We start from the raw sequence: 26,101 nt of genomic DNA on the forward strand, positions 1-26,101 counted from the left end.
GCGGCTTGCAATGCAGGCGCGGTAGCCGCCGACCGTCCTCCAACACTGCTGTTTATCTTTCCTGGTGTGCGCTCCGATTTCCTGTGCGATACTGCGTACCTCATACGTTTCTTGAAACATAGATCTATGGACTTCGCTTTAAAATGGCACCGTATCTTTTAAAGATAACGCATTTTTGCGGGTACGACAGGCATCGGAAACTAAGCACATATTCTTCTCACAGGTTTTCCGCGTTCAAGCGACTATTTCCCGTTTGTTACGCCTGACACAACGAGACGAAAAAGTAGAAACGTCACGCACTTGTACTTGCTCTTTTCCGGTACCCTGTCGTTGTTTTTGGACCAGGATACGGCGATAGGGAGGTCCCCAATGGCCGTGCAGAGGAGGCGTGCTTTTTCCCCCCTCTTCACGGCATGGGCTCGAAACTTGACATCGAATTTCGGCGGCCCTGTAAACAAGCAAATGTGAAGTCAGCAACACGCAGCTGCCCGCGGCCCAAGGTGGGAGCGTTTGAACTGGTGTCACCAAATGAATACATACGTCAAAACACTTTCAAGCTAGCGTAAAAAATAACAAATATTGCTTACGTTCTTGTTGGCCCGATTGGAGCGAAGACATTAATCAAATTCCTATCCAAATAAACACCGCCAGATCAGTCCATCGGACGATGTGCACTTCCCCTCCGTTTTTTATGTGTTTCGCCAGCCCGAGCGTTCCAAGCTGAAAGTTGCGTGCGTAGGGAGGGCTGCAGTGATAGAGGCGGAATCTACAAGCTCTCAGAACAGCATGCTTCGACCTGGGGGCGAAAAACGTCCATACGATGCATATTATATGCGATGCAGGTATTGACAAAAAACCCTTCCCCCTCACAGTTTTGTAATAGTCTGCCTTGTGAAGCCGCTTTCGTAGAATCAGTTGCGTGAAGCTATTTTAACCGAAGTGTCGAACCAGAATGGAACCCCAACCGAAACCCGAGGGTGAGCCGGTATTCATGCCGAATATGAACCTGAACTAGAACCTATGCTTTTTTCAGCAAGCTGAAACGGAACCGTAACTGAACTAAAAGAAATAACGGTTACCGATTTCTGCCGAGACGGTTCAAGCTGCTTATGCTGCTCAACCGCTCTTAAAGCAGCATGGGGAAGGTCCCCTTTCGCTTGTTCCTATTACTGAGACGTTTAAGTTGAATAAACAACTGATTAATCAGTTAATGTACTAATCTATGGTTAACTTCGTTGACTAATCAATCGATCAAGCAGTACATTCGCAAACCTATGATGTAGATTCACACTACAAACACCTATGGGCGCTATGTTGGAGAAAACGTGCGACGGGGGAAAGGCGAGAGGGGGAGGCGTGCTACGGCCGGGTAAGGAAACCGCCGGGCCAAAACCGCGGTGAAACAGGCTGAACACCAGGATAATCCTACGAACGTCAAGGAGAGATTGCCCTCGAGTGTGTGTTCCGAAACTTTCTCGCGTGTCCGGGCTTCATTCAGCGACACGTTCGTATGCCAAATAGTCTAAATGTTCTCAGGTTCGCTTGGCATCCAACCAACTGTTATTTTGTGCGCGCACGACTGTGTACGGAAGTTGGGAGATATTTCCAGTGCTTGTCTTAATGATGGTGGGCTGTGTGTTTATAAGGTTTTTTGGAGTGGGTAACACTATACCTAAGCTCCACATTGGTGGGGTGGGGTGGCAAAGTGTACGTTTAGAAAGCAGACATTTGCGTTCGTTCTAGAGCTGCCCCGGTCCTTTGTAATACATTTTTAATCAAGGCAGATAGGGCTATTGAGAATGACCTAGATGGCATGCGGTTTAAGTTGCTCAGATTTGTGGATGACTACCTTGTTACGGTAAAAGACGGTCCAGGTAGCAGTATGCTTCTAGATTTGATGAAAACTTTTGAAAAAGAAGGGATTCGGCCTAGAGTATTCTTTCGAGGTACCAAAGCAACACCAAATCTGTATCGCGTAATTAAGTTTGTTCGACTCGTCGCTTGCTGGATCGTAATCGGACAAGCCTTTTCTCAGTTATAAATCGGGGCATTGTAAGGTGGGGAAGAACGGCGGGGCAATTTCCTCAATAAAATCAGCGCTAACAAAATCATGCAAACATTTGTTGCAACAGTGTTGCCGTCCAGGCCCGCCAGTTGAGAGCCGCAGGTGCACAGAAGGCCGAGGGCCCTTTCGGCATGCGAAAAAAGGTTCGGAGAAGTAAAGAAAAAAAGGGGGAAGTGAGGCCCAAGACAAGGAAAAGGAAGTTGGGTGCGGAGCTGGCAATGTAGCTGTCATTAACACTCCCCATTGCCTGAAGACAATGACGTCGAGGTATGGAGTGCGTGCAATGTTTTCAACCAAAACGAATTAGCAAAAATCTACCCAGCAGTGTGAAAGGTCGTCGAAAAGTAAAGCACAAACAAGGGAGGCTGTGCAATGAAAGATGGTGCGCAGTTTGTGGAGTGCAGGAAAATGTTGTCTCGTGTTACTTTCACGTGCGGAAAGAAATACTCAAAGCAAACTGACCGCATCCCAATGCACGATCTTGTGCAGTTCAAAGCTCACTAAAATAGGCACTGTACTTGCATACACTGCGATACAGTGCATGTAGGAATGCACTGCATAGATTGCACATGCCGACCTAAACTTAGTCATACGGTTAATGTTGACAAGCACAAGAAAATGTCGTCGATGTTGGAGTTTCTGAACCAATTTCAACGACAGATTCGTTGGAATTCTACCTTCACAGAGTTGACTGGCCTATTCATTTTTTTTTCGCCTCCATCAAAAGAACGGGCGCCGCGACTGGGATCAGCGGGTCTTTGGGCTCAGCGCACATCTTCGCCACTGAAACCCCGCGGCGGAGTCTTTTTGGATGGGGGATTGGGGTTGCGTTGATGGTTTTTAAAGCTAATTACACATACCATGTGACCATAGGGTCTATGCACTAGCCACTCGGCCCCACGGCGGTGGCCACCTGTGCGGTGGCGCCAACTAGATTTATTTATTAACTATTTTAAAGCGGAGCTGCTGCTGTGGTTCCGCGTCTCCCGTCGCTGTAGGCCTCGTTCTGACCGAGTGAACGAGCAGGACACCGAAGATAAGCTACATAGAGCTAGCGGAAAGTATTGCAAAAATATGAGGGGAGGGCGGTATGCCAAAGCCGCGCGAGACATGCTCGGCGGTGGCGACGTCGTGCGAGACTAACGCCAGGGTAGCACGCACCGTCGTGCGTTTTCTGTTGACGCGTTGACTTCCTGAGACGCAGCAGCTGTGCACCGTCACCGAGAAGACTGCAGTTCGCGCTGCGCTCAAATTTCGCATGAGGGAGCATAGTAATCGCCAGTCAATTTTTTACAGCGGAGCTGTTTTGTTTGCGTGCGTATAGGCAGAGAAAAGCAGCGCCCCTCTCCTCACTTCGGCACACCATCTCCCCTCGGCCACTTTTCACCTCCGGCGCTCCATATGTTCGTATAAAACTGCGGATGTTACCCCTAATAAAATGTATTTCCAGCAATATATCTGTGTTTAGAAGTGAAGCCGACTTTAAGGAGATCGGGGAAAGCTTGGTTTCTGTAAGCTGGCTTTTCCAGATTGTGTTTTGCACAGTGTAGCCTACTCATAAAGAAAGAAATAGGCGGCAATGTGTGCGAACGCGGCCGAAGGAGACCCCCGACGACGGTCGGGCCGCGGACGCCAAGCGTAAACGCGCTTTCATGACGTTGTGCTGCTGAGCCCAAGGTGGTGGGTTCGATCGCGACCATGGTGGCCGCTTTTCTGATGGAGGCGCAAAGCGGAGACGCCTTAGTGTCTAGATTTCGGCGCACGTTAAAGATCTCCAGGGGTAAAAATTAACCCTGCGCCCTCCATTACGGCGCGCCTCATAGTCCAGGTGTAGCTTCGGCGCAAAACCCCACAATCAATCAATCGATGATTTCTGTAGGCCCACCGAATACCACGGTCTACGAGGAGGAATACGCGTAAGGCCTCGGCGGGGCTACACTCTCTCTGAAGATTCCCATGGTGCAACGGCGTGGTTTGAGCGGGAGTTTGTGGCCAACCAATAACCCCAAAACAGCGCCACTGGCCATCCATTTTCGCAGAGTGTAATGACACTGATTTCTTTTATTTGTTCAATACTGCAGGCTTGAGAGCCCAAACTGCACGCAGTTGTGCGCAACTGTACCAAGATGTACGCAGGTGCGGGCAGCGCTGCGGATAATATGGGTCTATTTTCCCTTTTCTTGCGTTGCCTCGAACGACTGCTGCTGGAATTTTGAAAATTTCTCCACCTAGGCCTGCCGCGAGTTTGATGTATTGGCGTGAGAGACCAGAACTGTGCTAACCGTGCCGCCAAGACCTGCTAGCGCTTCTTGTGGGTTGTGCGATACGAAGATGTACTCCGGAGACAGTTGCATTGAAAGTATGTCCATCCTCAGCCCGAGCCCTCCTTCCAACTCTAACAAGTCTCAGCGGTTATGCTACTGGTCTGAGACAAAACGACCATGAGATTGATTTGATTTATTGTAGGTTTTAACGCGCCGATGCAACGCAGGCTTTGAGGCGCGCCGTAGTGGAGGGCTCGGGATTAAATTTGAACACCTGGAAATCTTTAACGTTCGCCGTAATCTCGTACACGGGCGTTTTTCCTTTTCGCCTCCATCAGAAAAGCGTCCGCCGCGGCCGGCAATCGAACCCGCGTCCTCGAGCTCAGCAGCACAGCGCCATAGCCAGTGAGCCACCGCGGCGGGTAAAACGATGCTGAGAGGTGCCTGTTTAAATTGAAAGGTGCGGCGGTGAGGACCCGCTGACCTTGAGCAACGAAGATTTCACCGGTCACCTTCAAGTGATTCCTGGTGTAGACGAAGCGGACAAAAGTTCAGAACAAGTTGAGGACTAAGAAATCGCGGCAATCGCTACTTTTCCGAGATGATACGGTAGCATATTTTCCTGTAGACGACAATTCTCTGGACTGTACTGCCAAAGTTCAAGTGCGTTTATTCTCACGTTGGGCGTTCGGTAGCGTCTATGGGTTAAGATACACTTCTCCGATGTCTTCTTTTGTGGCCATGGTGTGTTCACCGTCTGGCGGGTAGAGGTTTAGACTTCGTAATGGTACGATACACCCCGCCGCGAAGAGCGGACGGGATTGCTGTTGACTCGTTTTCAACCCTCTCTCACGAATCGGACTGCCATTGTCGCAGTTACCTGAGGGTTTATCCCACAAAATGCCAAACAACGCCAAACTCGTTGTACGTCGGCCTGCGTGTAGCGGTTGTCTACGTTTTATATGTATAAGTCTGTCACGCATGCACTAGGAGCATCTTTAATAAACCACACTCACGGAGCTCAACTTCATGGTGTGGCGGGAAGCATGCTCGATTCACATTTAGGACACCTATGTTCGCATTCCATCCAGACCCCCAGGCACATAGACTCTGTGTTACATCTGTGGGTCTCGTCTTCCCTTTGTAATTTTAAAGCGAAAGATTTCTCAGTGGGACCGATGGCATCCTGTCAAATACCTAATGCATTTCCCCATAGACCGGCGAGTCAACCGAAAAGCTCTGGCAAGATCTGTGGCGCGTGCGTGAAACAGGGCTTCCACTGTGTCAAAAGGGTTACTTGAAAATCGCGAAAAGGGAGTGTTTCTAAATAAGACCATACACGCATCGATCATGAAGAAGGCGTACAATTGTACACGTTTATCTCTTCAACCACGTATCGGTACACCTTTGGGTCGTTCGCAGATGAGTTTACTTAGTGCGCGAAAAATCGTCATTGGGTTCGTTCTTCACCTGCGATTTGGGTCATTGAAGGTCTGACGATCGATTTGACGCACTTTCAGTGATGGTTGGACGCACTTTGAGCTTTCACGCTTCTCTCAGCTTTCTTTAGGAAGGGGTGGTGAGGGGTTCCTTTTCAACCTCATTTATTCAGTTTCATACTGTTTCCGCAATCGACCATTTTAGGAGCCATTTCGCTGCCGCAGAGGCCGGATTTTTCGGTCAATAGGCCATTCTTCATGACCTCCATTCTAACCTTGATGCTAACCTGCAAACAGATGTCATATTTCTAGACTTCGCTAAGGCCTTTGACAAGGTTCCCCACCAACGACTGTTACTAAAACTTTCTCAGCTCAACTTAGACAGAAACATTCTTAACTGGATAAGAGAATTTCTAAGCAACCGCTCGCAATTTGTAACAATGAACAACCAGCCTTCAACTTCGCATCCAGTAATGTCCGGCGTCCCACAAGGGTCTGTTCTCGCCCCCCTCCTGTTTCTCATATACATCAATGACCTCCCATCGCACATTTCAAGTCATATTCGTCTGTACGCTGATGACTGCGTCATTTACCGGCCCGTCACCAACACATCCGATCAGCTAGCCCTACAACAAGACCTCCTTCATATTCAAGGATGGTGCGATTTGTGGCTGATGACACTCAATCCTTCCAAATGTAAAGTTATATCGTTTACCCGCCGGCATAATCCTTTAGCTTTTCTGTACAGCATTTCTAACGTTTTAATAAACCTAGTACCTTCGTTCAAATACCTCGGTGTTATCCTGTCGCATGATCTTTCATGGAAGGCTCACGTAACCAACATCATCGCCTCAGCCAATAGAACGCTTGGTTTTCTCAAACGTCATGTGCGCCATGCTCCGCCACATGTCAAGCAACTCGCATACAAATCTCTTGTTCTTTCCAAACTTCAATACGCATGCGCCATCTGGAACCAACACCAAATATATCTCATCAACGCACTTGAATCTGTTCAAAACCGTGCTACCAGGTTCATCCATTCCGCATACTCCAACGATATCAGCATTTCATCTTTAAAATCACAATCGGGACTGGAGCCTCTTTGTTTTCGACGTCGCATCGCCACCCTTTCTCTGTTTCATAGATTCTTTTATTCTTCGCTCAACTGCGCACCTTACATCACCCCACAGACGTATATATCTCATCGCACCGGTCATACACTTCAAGTTTCAGGTCACCGTACCCGCACCACCACCTTCGATGCCTCCTTTTTTCCCCGCGCGGCAAAGGACTGGAACGGCCTTCCCCACCATATCGCCGCCATCACCAGCCCGTCTTCTTTCAGTGCCGAAGTAACGGCTCACCTGTCCTGTTAAAATTTTTGTGGCTACAAATTACTATTTCCTGTGCTTACACCACCCCTTATGTAATATCCCCATTTGGGGGTCTTTAAGGAAAATAAAATGAAATGAAATGAAATTTAATGCTTTCGAATTACAGCCGAGTGCGTCCCGTAAGCACCAGTACAAACCCGAAATTAAAGAAAAAGAAAGGTTCGCTTGCGCGCGCTGGCCATTTGAACGGGAGGCCTATTTAGCAGCTACAGTTAATGCTTGAAGAGCGAAGAAAGAAGCATTGCATGAGTTTAAATGACAGGTAGATCGTAAACAAAACTTGACTAATACTGCGCCAGCGCACACTGTTCGCGCACTGCGAGCGAGATATAGGGGCGAGATGCGCTGAGCGTTATCGCCGCTGAAACGGAAACAGCAAATACCATGGTAATATATCGAAGCGATTTATCGTAAACAAGAAGCATAGATTGACCGTTTTCTAATATGTATGTTGAATCAGTCCCATCTACTGCAGTAATTTATAATGAGCGAGCGAATACTTCACGCACTTTCCAACACGAATAACTTAATTTAGACGCATATATATATATATATATATATATATATATATATATATATATATATATATATATATATATATATATATATATATATTGCCGACGTGCGTGAAGTCACGTCGGCAGAAGTTAGGCTTTACCGCTATGAATTCTTCACTCATTTCATAAAAGGTATAAAAAGATTAAGCAGCCGTCCTGTCCTACCGAAGGCGATGGTCGGCGAAGCTTCTGGGTTAACCAAAGCAAACGAACGATTAAAATCAGTTGGCACTCACACAAATGCGTGTTCTGAAAGTTTTATTATTCGGTAGGAACTCTAGCAACAACGGTTTCTAGGTCACTATGGGACACTCCGATGGACTCGGCCCCAACACGCGCGAGATATTTAGGAAACGCCTAATCTATACAGGTTGTGTTGCCCGTAGTGGGTTAAAATTTGGGTCATCGGAACATTAGAGCTGAAGGCGCTCCCTGACAAACGTCGAAAACCCCGCAATTCCTCGCTGGACAAACCCGCATTGAAGTCACCAATAATGATGGAGGGTGTTGGACTTCTGGGTCCTCCAGCTGCGGCGCGATGTTCAGAAAGCGGAACGAGACGTCTTGATGGAATGAGGTTTTTTAATGGAATCTGCTAGAAAGCGGGCGCGAGCCGGCGCAGCCACTAGCGTGAGACAGCTCGTGAGAAGCATGGTGAAAATGATGGTGATGGCGTCGTCTGCTACAGATGAGGAAAAGGAAGTTCCAACAGCGGGTGTCTTCACTTCTCGCTGAATCCAGGTGCTGTTCGGCTAGCCAACGCCGCCTCTATAAACAGTGCCTAACGCGTGAGCGAAAAATGGCCAAACAGCCACTCTCCTGTTGCTCTCTCCTACCCTTCCCCGCTCCGTAGCCTTCCAGCGTGCTTTCGTGTCCGCCAGCCAGCGCCGCTTCTCGGAAACTATGAAAAATAGTGGAAAGTTTGTTTAGCGTTCCCGAGGCGGCGCTCCTACGCCTTCTTGTTTTTCACCATGCCTGTCTGTCTTGGTCTGTCACTGATAAAACTTCCTTTGTCACGAAGCAAAATCCCTTGCGCTGCCGCAGGCTGATGCCGGCTTTGCGGGCTTATCTACTCGGATCACAGGCCCTGAAATTTTCTGAGTGGGGCATCCCACCTCTATCCCCTCCGCATTTAGGTATTATTTTGACCCTGCTGTTCGCACTCCGCATCGGTACGCACTTCTAAAATTGAGGACTGTATATATGTAGAAGCACCCGGACAGCGTGGCGGGATCCTAGCTGCTTATTTTTTTGTTTCCTATAATTTTCTGAAGTTTACAAGCACGTGATATTATTGGAAAGTAATCGTAGAAGTGAGCGCCTGAACAAAAAAAGTGCACGCAATTTTTTCTTCTCTAAATACTCCAGAAAGAAAAATATCAGCAAAATAATGGCTGCCCCATCCGAAAATATCGTTTTTCTGTTAGCTATATGTCTACCCGACAATAAGTATGTTCTTACACTATTTCAGTCCGCCTCCGTCTTTATCTTTGGAAAAATGCAGCAAGTATGAAGCGAGCGACACGTTGAACGAGATCCCCCAGTGCGCCACAGAACTAGCGCCCCGTCGCGGCTAAGATGTAAGCGAAACGGTCCTTGAAGCCCAACAGGCAAGCTGACAGACACACGTCGTAGAAGTGGGTGCAGCATTCGCGACTCGCGAGCAGTGACGTAAGGCGAGATGTCCGCTGGCACGCGCCACATAGCGGATCAGTGCCTGAACTAAGCGTTCCTACCCTTCCCATTGAAAAGTGCGCGACGCGTCAGGCAATGTTAATACAGGCGGCGTTGGGCTAGCCGTTTTTTTTTTTTAACGTTTTATTAATGCAAATGTTTACTAGACTCGTCGAACGATTTCGACGTCGCGGTAAATTTGACTTTAATATGACCGCAGCTGCGCCGTGTCCTTGGCAGCGCATGCGTGACTCGCCGGGCCGAGCTCCACCGACGGCCGCCGCGTTCGCCGCGGCCGCCGCCACTGCTGGCTTGGCGCATGCGCCCTCCGCATTTGTTTCGCACCTGACCACGTGTCTCGCCGCGTGCACATGAGCCCGGCCATGGATGAGAGCGATGCTCGGCCGTCTTCTCTCAGCGTCGTGCGGGAGCTGGAGGCTTTGAAGCGTCGTCAGCAAGCGGCGTCTGACAACCCAGCGGATATCACGCGGAGAGCCCTCATGCTCGCAAAACGCCGGAAGTAGGACCACATCCGCATAGAAAGGCAGCCTTTGGACAAATGGTGTAATAGTTACAGCTAAATCTAAGGTTAACGAACTGAACCCAAAACTTAACCGGGATAAGGCAAGCTTTTGCTTTGGATATCCAAGGTTAGGTGAGCTAAGCCGCAACCATTTCATTGTTATTTATATTAATAATCAATGTATTCATTTTTATTCCGAATTCATTTTACATAATTTTGCTTATTTTGGTTTATTGTTTTTTATATTCATTGTAATATACGCCCAGTCGCATTCACCTGCCGCCACTACTTCTCTCTTTTCTCGAATCAGCTCTCTGTAGCTTGGGTTTTTCTACTCTCCCCACATGCGTCCTGTGTTCTCCATACGCGATACGCTCTGCGAGCTTTTCAGGCGTTCTTTTTTCTTCGCAGGCGGACACAAAAAATCCCGACCAACAAAAGGCTAACAAAATTTGCTGTACAATAATGTAATCGATTAAGAACTTTTTAAGGGTATTATTAAAATGTGCCCAAACGCTGAGTTGAAATTATTTGGTTGGGGAATTAACGAATGGATGAACCATTTTGATTAGTTTGAGGAAGCCGGTCCCTCTGCACAGGGAGAACACTTGCGGCTAGCACGATCTCCAAAAGAAATCCTGCTCTGGTTTCGAGAAAAAGTGACTTCATGAATATTTGCTCTAGAACGAGAGCCGGCGTTGAAGAAAATGCCATTGGGTTAATTAGGTTCGATGTGCAACTCTTCCTGCGGAATAAAAAAAGGCAATAAAAGTCCTCTATAAACAGAAAACAAGGAATCACAAAGCGAGACCGCGCACTCAGAAGGGAAAAGCGCGCAGCTCCTAAATTTGGTCGCACACGACAGTGGGCTGAAGAAAGGCAAAATGTGCTTTTGTTGCATTCTGCGCCGGAGATGGCTGGGACTAGCATTTCAAAAGTTTCAGGCCTGACAGCGATCGATCATCCATCTTATTCAGAGCGGCGGAGGGGGCATGTTCTAGGGAACCGAACCGGGGCAGCGACACGTGAGATGGTCGATTGTCTCCGCGCATCTGCAGGCATCGCAGCCTGCGCGGTTGGCGGCCGAGACGAGCGGAGCATAGACAGTCGCGAAGCCCATCCCATTGAGACGTGCTAGAGCAGAGTTGATTGTAACCGAGGGAGACTAGATGGATGTTTACGCTAAGGAGAGGCCTAGCAAACTAAAGACGGCGGCCGGAGATGAAATATGGCGTGCGAGCGGGCGAGGCTCACTCACTCGCAGCGTGTGTCCTTGACAGTATAGGGCGGCAGCACATGGGCGCACCCATGAGCCGACCGCGCTGTTTTGGTCGCAGCGGCGCCATGGCCGCTGCCAAATGATGTCGTTAGCGTCTGCTATTTAGCGAATGGAAACTTCCTTCCATTCGTACTGAAAGTACGAATGGAAGAAAATTACCCGGAGTTTTCCTGGGAGAGTTCGCCCAGTAGGCAAATTGCACTGAATAGCTGTTGTTGGGTCAAACATAATGCTGTAAAGTGATTCCTACTGTTGCTTAGGTCATGCCAAGCGATAGGCTTGCCGCAGTCGAATTTAATTTCATCAGGAAAATGTTAGGCGGTTTCAACGGCCTGTACCTAACTTATTTGCATGGCTTGAAGGTTACTTAGGCATGTACTGAAGATCCCTGGTAAGCCTTACGCCAAGAAGCTTCATGTTATGTGTCCAATCTCATTTTTCAATTAATAATGCAGACGTACCCCCAAACATCTTTTCCAAAGAAAACCAGTTTTGCATGCAACAGCCACACGAGATTCTTTGAGGCAAAACACGTGCGTGCTTTCGCTGAGCCGAAGGCTGATTACGAAACCGAGAAATCACCGGATTCTTGGAATTGTTTTGCCCGCGTTGGAGGTTATACATTATATAGCCTACGCCTCCACGTCGGCGCCTAAATCACGCTTGCCACCGTTTGTAAATTAAAAATTGTATATGTTGCGTCCGAATGTAGGTTACAGCTCAGCCGGCTCAGGTAGGGTATGGCTCCGGCAGAGAAGGCGAAGGTTCCTATGCCTCACTTATGTCGTCCAGCGCGCTGCAAAGCGCGCTAAAAGAAAGTCAACTATATACAAGCACCGCAAAAAAAAAAACAAAAAAAAACACGTTTCCGTTGTCGTACTTAAACCTGGGTCCCTCGCGTTATCAAGCCCACGCCTATCCGATTGCACCCTTCCGATATGGTCGAAGCAGTTGGTAATTTACAGCTAAGCTTTCTGTGGCTCACTGATGGCGACCGTCCACACCAAAGCGCACTGCAGGAAAGCCAACTTTCTCTGACAATGATGATGGTTGTGGGTTAAGGGAAATATAGTTGAAACCCGAAGCTTTCTCTGGTCGAAAGCCAATGTCTCCGAAGTCACAAGCCACAGTCCAAAATACAAATCATTACACCTAAAACGTACTGCAGGAAAGCCAACTTATACAATGGGTTATCCAGCAAGGCGAATTACCTAGAGTGAAGGAATATAAATATTTGGGAGTGTGGATAAACGAAAATTTCTACGATAATTCCCAGGGCAGTGCTTTGCTTTTTGAGGCGAGAGCAGGTTGCCTGCGAACTAAGAGTTTTGTGGGGAAGTATTCACAAAATGACTGGGTATGTGTGGTCTGCGCAAAGGAAACAGAAACTATGCGGTACATAGTGTTAGAATGTGAGGGTATCCATCCAAATCTACATGAAGGGAATATTGGGCTTCCAGAAGCCCTAGGATTTAAGGGTATCACAGGGGAAGTTAACTTCAAGGCTGTCGAGGGGACGAAAAGCAGATTAGAATGCTGGTGGACGAAAAGCAGAGAGGGGAATATTGCCTAGGACAGTTACCCCCTGTAACAGGGAAAAAAAAAGTATTTCGGGCCTAATAAGCTTTAGTCCCTGCCCTAAGCAGCGCTAGTATTAAACCAAGAGTGTAAAACATGGTTATAGTAGTCCTTTTTGGTAAGATGACATGTCATCACTCCGCTTCAAAGGGGAAACCAATAGCAATCATCATCATCATCTTTATCATCATCATCATGATGATGATGATGATGATGATGATGATGATGATGATCTTCCCCAAGGCACTTCAAGCGCCGGTGCACGTCAACACTTCATCCCTGGCCCATCCCCCGAGTGATTACGTGTCAAACACCTCAATATCATTATCATCATCATCGTCATTGTCACGTTCAATAGAACACGGGACAAAGTTGGCTTTGAGGCAAGGCGTTTCGGCGTTAGACGCAGGTGAACATGGTCGTTGCATCGAGACTACTAGTCAGTGCATCGCCAGCTGCCATCATGGGCAAATGACAACGAACGAACCCCTTACTAGATTGGACTTTGATTTGTCTCGGTTTGAGGTGGAATAAATCTTCGCGCTTCAACCATCGTTGTAGTTATATAAAGGGGCTTTGATTTCTTGGTCGTCCTTGCAGTGTTGACAATGTAAGGTCCCAGCCTTGGATGAATATGCGGTGAGTGCATATTATGAGGTGGTTGACGTAACCTTCACAGGGACTGGAGAAGACTAGTGAGCGACAACGCCAACAGCCGATGCCGCTAACTTCTGCGGGTTCCCCAAGTTTTGCAACAACCTTCATAGGAATAAGGTACGATGCGCGTCTTTCTCCTAGGTTGCGAGAGACGCAGTTATTGCATGATGGAGGAACAACGATACCGATAAGTCAGTGAGCACATGATGTAACCGGGTAATTTATACAATACTGAGGAGGAGTCCATGATTCCTCGACGTGACTTCTCAAGACGAAATACAACCTTGTTTTTTTTTTTTTGACAGAACTGACCTTTGGTATCTCACTCAACTCCATTCCAGGCCCGAAGTCATTTTTTTTTTCAGAAAACAACGGGGACACGTAAGCACTCCGTATGGTGCAAAGATGCGAAAGCACGAGTGTCGAATTCCCGCTGTCTGTCTGTCTGTCTGTCTGTCTGTCTGTCTGTCTGTCTGTCTGTCTGTCTGTCTGTCGCTGCGTGATTCAGCCGGCTGGCCAAAATGAAATAATGCTTAAACAGAAAGTGTATGTTGTCAAGACCCTCCCAAACTATCAAACGCCTGCATTGTTTAGTTTGCATGCCTCGGACGTGACGTTATATACAGAATGCACCCCACTGGAGCCCACATTCTAGACCCACCCTCTACTACTCGCAATGCCGCTTATGCGAGGCTCCGGGCACCCTCTACCACGTCATGTGGTGCAAAAACCAAAATCCTCACAAACGCCCCCGGCCCTTCCCCTCCCCTAAGCACTGGGAGAGGGCACTGTACAGCTAGGACCCTGACGACCAGCTTTGGCTGGTGAAGACAGCCCAAGAAGTAGGATGCTCTCAAGGGGTCCTGGAACGAGGACTCTTCCATAGAGCTACATAACAAAGACATTTAGTCCTCCTCCTGCACGTTATTCAGGGCAAAGAAAAATCTTGCACCTCTCCGTCTAACGACGACAATGGTTGAACACGAAGCTTTCTCGTCGGGGGTTCCTTGCTTGTCGTCTGAGTTTGGTCTTTGATTCGCCGACGGTTTGGACTGACTCGTTTAGCTTTGTGCTTTGACTCGCACGCAGTTTGGACGTTTTGATCGCGGTGGCTTTGACTTTGACCCTTCGCGATTTGATTCGGGACAAAAAAAGCTTCTCTTTCAACCATCGTCACCGTTAGGCGGAGGGGTGCACGATTTTTCTGTTTAAATTTTCACGTCTATGTACCCCTATCTAAATCCGAATCGCTTTGTTCTACTTTCAGTAGGAGAAAGTGATTTGGAAGTTTAATTCGTCTTTATTGTGGAATGAGGGATTTTGTGGTCGTGTGCGGGCAACACTGCAGTCCCGCCTTTCCATGCACTTGCCTTTACTTGCAGCATAGGAGCCGTCCAAGCAGGAAGTTCGGGGAATAGCGATTGAATGTGGTTCGATGAATGCTTTCTACACGCATCACCGGAATATATTATTGCAAAAAAGCCTGCATAACATTCACGAAATTGAAAGCGAAAAGCCGGGCACTTGCGTGAAAAAAAATGCTACCGTAAAATGTCAGTTTCAGAAGTTTGATGCGCAACGATATCTGGATGCACGTGCACGGTCCCGGAACAATTGTGCTATGCACTCTGAGAATGCGACACGGCAGGCTTTACTTGACGAGCGCCACCACGCCGCAACTAAGTTCATTCCGAATATAAAGTCAAATAGTGTTCTTTTAACTAGCACGAAACAGATATCAGAATTTGAAAATTATTATAAGAAACTATTCAACGGTGCCTCTCATTCTACTGATAGCGACCTTTTGGGGCATTTCGTCTCCCTAGTAAAGCCATTGACAGGTGACGACAGTTCCATTATAAGCGGCCTTATTACTCTAGAAGAGATAGATGCCGCAGTCAACCAGCTTTCGGTCTCCAAACCCCTGTACCCGATGGACTGTCAGGAGAGTTTTATAAGGCTTTTAAGTCTCTTTTATGTTAAGTTCTCTTCGGAGTTTTTAATTGTTGTCTGGATGTAAATTCTCTTCCCCCATCACTCACTAAAAGCCATACAGTACTAATTCCCAAAAGTAGAGACCATGAAAAATTGCGATCTATGGATAGCTGAAGAACAATCACTCTGGCAAATGTTGACTACAAAATATTCGAGAATATATTATGTAACCGTATGCAGTTTGCCATGCCCATACTATTGACCAGCATCAAACGTGTGGACTGCGCGAACGATCAATACAGACAAATTTACACATTGCACGAACAGTCCTTCAGTTCTGTAAAGATTCCTATGAGCAGCACGCCGTACTGCAGATAGATCTTTTTTTTTTGTTCTCTTTGTTCTCTTTCTTTTGTTCTCTTTTTGTTCTCTTTTTTTTTCTCTTTGTTAGAGCGGACCAACGTTGGTTCGGTAGTTTTCAAGGGAAGTAAATCTGTGTTATAGTAACTGCTCACCCGCCTAATTGTTCATGGTCAGCTTTCGAAGCGCGTGCCTATACATTCGTCAGTAAAGCAAGGCTGCCCAATATCACCCTTACTTCTTGCACTCTAATTACAGCCTTTATGTCGCAGTGTGCTCCAGTGCAGTAGCATTCGGGGTTTTAATAAGTTCGGAAAAGAATTCAAACTACTGGTGCATGCTGACGACTTGGCCTTTTTCTATAGTGAAAACCAAGTATTGATGAAGTAATTTTTATGACAGAAGAATTCGGGTTAATTTATGGTGCTAAAGTCAACCTTTTGAAGAGCTCTGGACTTTGTTTCAGCTCATGGGCACTAACACCAACCGAGTGTGACGGCATTCAAAGGTCCTGTGTGCCACCTAATATGTCGGCTTTCCGCTGGACTCCTAACGACATAGCGTCCGTTATTGACGCGGGCGCCCTGAGGCCCTTCGTAGTTATTCACAGTCTTTCGTGCCGCATAACCTGTCGATTTTCGAAAGGCCCCAGGCATGTAACATGTTCTTGGCATCAAACTTGGTATATGTAATTCAAATTATTCATTGCGCTCGGAGTCGCATACAGCGGTTCCATCGGGTTTTCGCCACACTTGTGGGGTCGTCCACCATGGAGCCGATGAGGTGTGATAACCTTTTTAGACCAGTCTGAGATGGTGGGCTGGGTTTAACCCACCTCTTTGTGCTGCGAATAGTTGTATGGTTCTTTTTGCGGGACGCAACCCACGTTCTTATTTGCCCTTTTTTGCAAGTTAACCTCGCCGATGTTTTGCCTAATCTTGTTGTGTCATCACCATTTTCGCCCAGGCCTTGTTTGTGGGGTTTATGTATGAAGTGGACCCTTTAATAAGATTTTCGTTGGTTCGTTTTTCAAGAGATTATATGCTCACCATGTCTCGTGGACTGGACGACATGCGCTCTTAAGTTTCCGTAAAATGTCGCTTTTCTCCCTCAACAAAAACGTTCTTCTTCAAACTGCATACCGAAACTTTGCCTGTTAAGACGTGGCTGGCCAACCGGAACATTTTTGTCTTCTGTAAACTGTCGCCTGTGCGATGTGCCGGAAACAATTGCTTCATAAATGCTAAGGATGATTTACTTTTTTTGAGATGTCCTCCAATGAACTCTTGAAGGACTTCGAATTGACTCCACATAGCAGAAAGTATCTCGTATCACCCGAAGATAGTGATGGGGCATACACTTGTTTTTTTTTATAATCGCTCTGCATTGTTAATGGAAAACGCGAAAGCTGGATAGACACGCTGAGCCTATGGTTCCTTCCGGACCACACTTCTGTCAAATGATCATATATTGAAGACGACTTCGACCAAAATGATTCTCGCGCTGTCTGGTATCCACCTCCTTATTAGTTCACTGTTGCCCCCGTTAAAACCAGGTGTATGTAATTGTTCATTGTATTTAGTTTTGTTTTTGATCTCGTAATCAACTCATCTGTATGTGTACGTAGTTGTAGATACGTGTTGTAAATATCATTTCCTAGATTGGACTGAAGTGCAATAAGTACCATGTAAAAAAAAAAAAAGCATTGGTGGCGTAGGGCATCGTTATAAAGGAGGCTAATCACAGGGGTTCTGTGCTAGTCTCGCATTCCGGAGGACCCTTGTTCAATTCCCACCCATTGTAGAGTTTGTGCAATTTTTTAACTCGATTAGTTTATATGGTTACATGAACTTCCTTGATAAACGGGCAGTCATTCCAATCATTCATTGACGATCGTTCATCGTTCACGACTTGAGGCAGCGGCTGAAAGACGCTGGAGTGGCAAAAACAAGCTTGAGGCATACGGGCCTATTAGGCATACTATGTTTGGCTTAATGATTTCGGGACGGATGATGCAAAGGCAAAGGTGCTGGAAAGAGAGCCTCTCGGCGTTATATAAACGACAACTTTGTTTTCTCGCTTAACGTGTAAAGCAGAAAATAGGGGTAAAGCTGCACTTGTATCACCTTCAACGAGATCAACAACGGGGCACAGAAGATATTCACGAGTTCGGTGACGTATATAGACGAGGTGATGAATGACACTTGATGTGAGGCAACATCCCGGACTGCGTGTTTAGTTTTGCGTGAATGCATCGCACCAGACCGGCTTCCGCGCCAAATGCGGTTAGGCCCCATGACGTCGCTCGCTGCGGTAACTGGACGAGCCCCGATGTGCTTCAGGCATGATAAAGCCGCACATATTCGCCAAAAATGACGGTTACTTAGGTGCCACGCCTTCAAGCACGAGCAGGTTGACTGAACCTTCTCCTCGTATGCCCGGGCTGTGGGCCGAGACTTGGAAGGAGACAACAGCGAACTGATTATGGACGAGGAAGAAACACAAGGAGCCGCGGAGCCCGCAGCTCCTGAGCCTCAGCCCCTAAACGTCAGCAACAACCAATGCGGAAGAGGGCGTGAGCAAACCACCGACATATATAGTATGCCAGCAGCCGTCTCTTCTCGATACGCCACCGCCCAAGTAAGGGACTTCACTGTAACGGCCGGTAACAGGGAGGAGAGTGAGGACGTGGATATCGAGGTGTATGCTAACAAGCGTCACTACGAAGGAGGTTCCAATGCTGCGGAAGAACGAAACCTGGGAAGGCCGCAGTGGCAGGAAACGAAGAAAAAAAAACACGAGCGGACCAGAACCCACCCACAGCTGCTGTCGCCAAAAAAATGGGGCGCGATCTCGTGAACAAGTTTAGATTTGAGCACAACTTATGGCGTGAGATTGAGGTGAGTGGCGTTCGCTTGGTTTGGTCCCTCAAAGCAGCTCTCCCAACATAGCCCTTTCGACTAGCTACCATCAATGCGCGACTACTTTGCGCTACGAGAAGGTAAAATCAACAGTACTTCATACTCACGCAGTAGGACTTTGAAGTCGTCGCTATAGAGCAGACGAAAGCTACGATGAGACCGACTGTATGGAGCGTCCCTTTACGATGCAGTATTATGCGTGTTTAGCCACACAGTAGAGGCGTCTGCGTGTTGTGTTCGCAGTTATTGTGTTACCAGAAAATGCAACATGCCTAAATGGACGCTTCGTAGTTTATAACTTCTCATTTTCAACAGTTTTGTGGCAAGGAATCGGTGTCTATGCACCGGCGAGAGTTCAGTAAATGTGTAATTTTTTTCGGAGCTATCAAAAAGTACGTTAATAATTATCGACACATTGTGTAGACAGGGGACATGAATTGTGCAGATTTCAGCACCAGGTTCAACTAGCTCTACAACTCGAGATGTGGCATCACCTCATATTATATGAAATGGTGAAGGATTTTAGTCGAAGGACTTGATAGAGTGTGCTGACAGCGTAATAGATGTCCAGTATCACCAATGGTTTCGCCATCATCAATTGTTTTGCCACGCCCACATTGGACAGGGTGTATATTTCAAGGAACTACTAGTGCCCTGACAGTGTGACTGCAGCGTGCCTTCTGTCTCTTTCATGGAGCACTACTTAGTTCCTTTTGTCCTGAAAATAAAAAAGAAAACAAATATAAAATACAAGGTATGTACGGAAATAAACTGTCCACTCTTAGAGGATGATTTTTTTGTGCAACAAGTAAGAGCAGCTGCGAAAAAGAAGGATAACTGTAGCAGTGAAAAATACGACTTCAATGGGAACACCTCCAAAAGAAACAAAAAGACCAGGAAGCGAAAGAGGAAGCACCAGTAAAGAGGATGAACGAAAGCATGAAAGCCTTTTGTGGTCTCACTTTCCGACGACGGTTTCAGAAGGAAGCCCAGCAACGGGTGCGCCTAAAGATGAGATACGGGATACAAAGCGAAACTTGAGTTGATAGATGCGAAACGTTATCACGCAGCGCTCGTTATGGCGCGAGCGGAAAGAATGATAGCGAGTGAAATGCCCATCAAGAGAGCACTCGGTGTAGAAAAAAGATACACTCAACGCAAATAAATAGGGGAATTTGAATACAAAAATCATTTTGTGGCGAAAATATAGATTTTTAAAGTGCGTTTTTTGAGAACAGCAATCCCTTGTTTTCCAGAAGATCGGCACAACTTACAATGTCCAAGTTGTAATTTGTGTCGTGCGTTCAAGAATAGATGAGGAAACGAGTATATTGGAATATTGTATCACGGTTGAGGCGGACAATAAATGAAAGCCCCAAGGCCCTGGTGCCTTTACTGCTGCATTTTAAAGACCCTGAAACCTCAGATATTCCCTGCATTAGCTGACGTGTTCAGAGCAGTTTTTACGTCAGGGGTGGTGCCACCGTCATTTCGGTCTCCTCACATAATTGATATTCCTTAAACAAAGAACTTTGTCAAACTCCGTCAGGTCACATCGTACCACCGAATAACCTTAACAAATGTCGACTGTAAAACACTGATTAAAATGTTGCAGATTGCTGTCGGCATCTTAGTAGGGACTCATAAAACATGTAAGATAAACGAAAGATCGATTGTCATGAAAAAAAAACCCAAGGCTTATAGTGTACCTGAGAACTGTGACGGGATTCACACCGGTAACACAATTTTACCAGTCGACCTATGCGGAGCTTCGATCGCGTGTCGCACAATGGTATTATGGCAGTCTCGAAACACACTTAGATTGGGTCTGTTATTCGAGAACGTGTGCACGTGGCCTACAGCGGTTGTACAACTGGAATTACTCTAAACAATATGGTGGAAAGAAGTACTGAAGTATTATAGTATGCGGTGAAACATGGGTACCCCTGTCCCTTCTGCATAAACATCGAATTCTTGTGTTTAGACATAATAGGAAACAAAACTGTTCGGGTATTTACACTTTATGTAGCTGTTGTTAGCGTTTTGGACTACACTGACAATATTGCTGTCTTCTGCGTAACTCAGCCGAGCGCGGCTCAAATGGTCGACATGGTGTAAGGGTTTTGCTATGGTAGTCGGTGTGCTGTAAGAGGATAAGTGCCGCGGCCTCTGACATTGAAACTGGGGCACTGCACCAGTGGTATTCCAAGATATCAAGTGGGTAACGACCCCGGTTACTTAGGTGCTTCCTTTGAGTATTATTTGGCCGTAACCGTGGGGCTACGAGAGAAGGTCGAGAAAGGAACAGCCCAAATTTATTTACATTCGCCCGCGTGGTGGTTTGCAACCTGTTTATGGTGATCACACTGTGGCACGCTTTGGTATTACTTCACTGCTGAGGAGCTAACGTTCAAAAGTTTTATGGTGTTTTCACGATATTTATTTGGCATTCCTCTCGGAAGCACACGGGCCGTTCTAAAACTATTCGACGCGTACGCAATAATGGGTAGCGTTAACGCATTTTTGTGCGACAGTTGGTAAAGTTTTCTTTTTTGAGGGATGTAAAAAGGTTCGTTCTTTTGCAGCGTCTGTCAAGTTAGATTAGGCAGGGTCCTTCCTGGGTTCCTGGTACCGATGCAGTGCTTGCAGGGAGGTATCCATGGCTCTCTCAAAGAAGTTTAATCTTGTTACTTTGTAGTTGGGTGTTATACGCCAGGATATTTGTGCATAGTTTCTTGAAAATGATTGTGTAGTGATCTCTGTGAGGCTGTTTTAACCGTTCCTTTGAGCAGAGCTCTTCATAATGCAGGCACCTGTCGAGATCTATTAAAACGGGTTAAATATGCCAGCTGCACCTCGGCTTAAGGCATTTTTCTTTAAACTACGTAGCCGTACCAGCCTTGTAAAGACCTTAATGCAAGAGAGGGGCTCTTTGTGCCGGGGTTCAAGAAAGCAGAAACAACTGAACACGCTTCGTTGACCATCTGGACGAAGCTTTCTTCTGGGGTGTGCTGCAACGTACGCTGAAAAAAGATCTGCCATTCGGTAAGCCCGGTATCCGGTATTTATCAGTAGCAAGCGACGACTGTAGTGCCCATGATGTAATAATGATATCGGGTCTGTGCAGTGCTCGGAGGTGTCTGATGGCAGTCCGGTACTTGGGTATAGATGCACGTCTTGTCATACAGTGCCTCCAAGAGGCTGTATTCTCTTTTATTTCAGCGAAAAAGGCACAGATTTGACAGCACTGATGACGACTTCGAGTTGGTTCTCGGTAAATCGGTGAAGAGAAGGCTGCGTGCAGCGGATTCTCGGTCGAGTGGAGCGTCCTCAACGTCGAACACGTGAACTGCCTCTACCCAGACAAGGCACCCCGTTCATATCACCTTGTTCGCGCCGGAGTCCTCGAACGACAACCTCAGGATCCTCATGTGGCAAGCCATTCCCGTTTCCTTGGAAGCCATTGCGGTGAGGAAAATTAAGTAGGTCAGAAATAACCACAGGAAGAATATTTTGGCTATTGACGTCGAGCATCGAGACGCAGTTGAAACATTACATCAACTCACGATGCTGGGACAAATGCTGTCCCTTATTTGTCCCTTTAAGGTGAGACAAATGAAGTTTCGTGCCTGTCGTGGCACGTGCTCACGCCCGCTTTGTCCTTTTCTACAGTGCCTACGTATCTACCAGCCACGGCGATTCTGTGGGCGTCATCTATGATGTTGAAGTCTCCATTCCTGGTGCCGACTTACCCATCCCTATTAAACAGGCAATGGACGGTGCAATCATCAGGCAGGTTAGTCGTCTGGGAAAATCACGCTGTACATCTCCAATGATTTACTGATATTGAAACCCACCGCAGCGATCATATTCCAATGTACACCAAAATTAAACTAAGGTATTCAATCACCCTTTTTCGCCCAACGTTACCAAACATATCGACTGACCGAAATTGGAATCCCTTACGGAGGACGCCTGCTGTACGGGCCCTTCCACAAGCCTAGAAACCGCGATCGATAACCAAGACTTACACACGTTATATCACAGTGTCGCCCAAAGTAAGAAAACTAGATATCAAACTTGAACGCCTCCGGGCAATTCGACGTCATGCGGAGCGACGGTACAGGCGCACAAAAGCTGCACACGACCTAAGGGTAGCCAGTAGCATATAGGAAAAGAAATCCAGCGACGCATCGCTCAGGTCCTGGCTCGACAATGGCTCGAGAGTCCCCCGACCCTCGGAAGCCTTTGTCTTGTATATGGAGAGAGAGAGAAAGCTCTTTATTAGAGGAGAAAGCCGAGAGTTTTGCCGGAATCGTACCACCGACATGCTACTCGGCGGGGGAATGGGTAGGGGAGGGTAGAAAAGGTCCTATAGATACAGGGCAGAAGAAAGAGAAGAGAAGAAGTAAAAAAAAAAAAAAAAAAAACGGGCATCATGTAGTTTCTGTGAACAGTTCGACGAACGTCATGTTCTCAGTAGTTTAAATGGAGGGTCAAGCGTGGCCTGGTGACGCCTGGGCAGCAGCGCTACCCATTCAAGGCTTTGGCCCTACATGAAAGCCGTCCAAGCTGGAAGTAGCAGATTTCTGCGTGAGGGTTACCGCACGAAGTGATATGCAATCTGCAAAGATCGTGGAGCCCCTACTTCGCGCGATCAACGCAAGGACATCCTCTTTTCCATGGACGAGTTAGAGGCAGCTCAGGAATCCTACAGGCGTCGGTCACTCATGACCGGATCCCGGTAGGGTCTCCTACTCCACACTGCTACCTTGGCCCTCAAGCTCGTCAAACGCTTTTGAACACTTTAACAAGATGTGGATGGATGGCGTCGTTCCACCGGAGAGAAATTCCATCAGGCCAACACAAACGGCCATGACATTATATTCCAGTGGCTTACAGGTCACTTCGGAATCATCGGCAACGTACTGGCGAATGAAGCTGCCCGTACATGACACGAAAGCGAACGCACCATCCTCCCTACGCTCTCAAGGGCCGATGGCGCGAGAACACTTCGTTCTTTTGCATGAAGGATTACCATGAAGCAAGGGAACACACCGGACTATTCGAATCCCCGTCTCTATATTCAAGATCCCCTTCTTCAGCAGCGTCTTCCATATGGGCTGCCCCGACCCCAGTCGACTTTGCTTTGTCGACTGTGGCTGGGAATGGCCTTCAAGAACACTTACTCCTTTCTTATCGGGATGGCTAGCAGCGCCCACTGCGACGCCTGTGGGCGGAAGAGACAATGGAGCATGTGCTGTGTCGCTGCCCCAAATACTCCTCGGAGAGAAGCGTGCTTGCCACCACGCTGAGCCAATTGGACAATCGACCGTTTCACAGTAGAGACTATCTTAGTTTATCGGTCTCTATCATCGACTTCGCAAAAGGCGACAAAAGCCCTTCTACGTTTCCTGATTGATACGAATTTACATGAATGACTGTAGTGCTTAAAACGACACAGAGTGCGCGCCTACTCCTACCTCTTCCCCTTCGCCTGCCCTCTCTTTTATTCTCTGATCCCCATTCCCCTTGTGTGGGTAGCGAACCGAGCTCTACACCTGGTCAACCTACCGGCCTTTCCGGACTTTTTCTCCTCCCCCTCCTCCTTTATAGGGCATGTTTATGTCAGAAATAAAGCAAGCACATTTTTTGCGTTCAGAAACGAAGCGGAGCAACAAACTCTCTTAAATATTATTACATGGCTGAGTCATTTGCCTGCCACCGCGCAATGCATGGTTCGATTCCTGCCCCTACAAGTTTTTTTTGTTTTTGTTTTAAATTGAGAACACCTCACCGGCGCTTCATAGTATTCACGACGCGAATTTTTTAGAGTTTTACCCCCATAGTGCTTGCTCACAAAAACATTTCGCGACGGCTCTGTTGTATGCCGCCTTGCTAGGAACGCCTGTGGCAGTTATGCGCAATAACTTCGCCTTGACGATGTTTCTTTACGGCGCTTCAATTGGATCGTCAGGATGAACACCCGTAAATGCATAACAAGGCCTGTTTCCAGAACACTTAACTTATTACTTGTGAAAACATAACACTCCACTTGCGTCTTCACCTTATGCACGCAGTTTGTTTGTGTCGACGTAACAGGAAATCGTATTACAACCGACAAGTGGAATTAATTTTGTAGAATTGTAGAATTAATTTTGACGCGAGTGTCGGGTCAAGTACACGGCGAAGCCGACTGGAATATAAATGACGGCGACGAAATACGGATACTGGAGGACAACAAAAGGAGCAACAAGCAGCCAATGCCGCGGCTACAGCTGGCAAACGTTGCAACTGAGGCGGCTAGAATGCAAGGCAAGGTTGGTACGGTGTGCGAGGAGTGTGCGGGAAACGCCTTATTGAGGGCTTCTAAAGGCGGAGCAAGGCGTGCGCACCGGGCCGAGCCTCATGTTTGCGATGAAGAGGAGGCGGATGCAAACCCACCGTTAAAAATCCACCAATGGCTGATACAATAATTTTTCCCCCTCCTCTCTTCCTTTTTCTCTCTTTGTATCCCTCTCTTCTTCTACCCCTTTCTCCTTGCGCAACACTCCTCTTCCTCCCCCTCATTTTTTCCAATAACCAATTTTTCTCCTCTCTTCTTCCCCTCACTGAAATCACGCTCCCCTTCATTTCTTTCCGAGTCCTTTCGTCTGGATCCCCTTCCCGCTACACTCTTAATTCCGACTGCATCAGCGGCCGTACTCGCACGCAGAAAGAGAGGAAGAAAGAGTTGTATACAGAAAGAGAGTCCACATGGTTTTTGCTCTTCTCATGGCTTTAACGACCTGCATCTAACACGCAGAAAGCAATTTAATGTCTGATCCCAAATGTTTAAACGAAGCAAGAAAACGAAAATCCGCCAGTAATGGTAGCGCAATAACGCACACGTGCGGTGAAGGCTGTGAACTGTTATGGGCGTAGTTAGAAGTTTTAAGCCCCGCCTGCTGCCACGTTGTTTTTCACACCGCCGTGAAGTTCGAAAAGAAACAAAGTGCAGCCTTCAAATGCACTGAACGAGGCGATCAACTTCGGCGGCACTAAAAGCAAAAGTGGGCTTTGCTCGCACGAATAGAAATAAAGGAACAACCAAGAACTTACCTACGTTGGGGCTCGTTTCAATTTTACGCAGTCGGATGTAGCACAAGGCTTCGGTGCGTGGTGTTGTTACGGGACAAGCAATAAAAACGCATTTATCTCCCATGCTTTACCGTCGTTTTTTACCGTTGTGACACAGAAAAGGGATAGTGCGTTAATATGTCGCTGTCAACTGCCTACTGTCCCAGCTTGGAATGGAGGAGCAATTTAGAATTGCGAGCCGCGTGAAAAACTGCGTCTATTGCTCCAATATCGTCCGTAACTGCCCTCTTCAGTGAAACTCTCTCCTTTCAATTAAACGGCAGACCCACTGGACGTTGCGTAACTATTATAGACGACTCAAGAAAGTGAACAAGG

General features: G+C 47.2%; 1 protein-coding gene across 1 annotated transcript in view; it reads right to left on the reverse strand.

The window, feature by feature from the left end:
• The window catches only part of LOC144146903 (uncharacterized), a 723,365-nt gene that overhangs the window by 159,743 nt on the left and 537,521 nt on the right, over positions 1-26,101 (reverse strand). The window contains exon 7 of the mRNA XM_077678868.1: positions 301-448. Coding sequence (XP_077534994.1) covers positions 301-448 — 148 coding nt within the window. The remainder of the gene's footprint in view (positions 1-300; positions 449-26,101) is intronic.

This window comes from Haemaphysalis longicornis, unplaced genomic scaffold, assembly GCF_048455015.1.
Source record: "Haemaphysalis longicornis isolate Haplotype H1 unplaced genomic scaffold, Haemaphysalis longicornis Haplotype H1 scaffold_1, whole genome shotgun sequence".
NCBI classification, from domain to species: Eukaryota; Metazoa; Arthropoda; class Arachnida; order Ixodida; family Ixodidae; genus Haemaphysalis; species Haemaphysalis longicornis.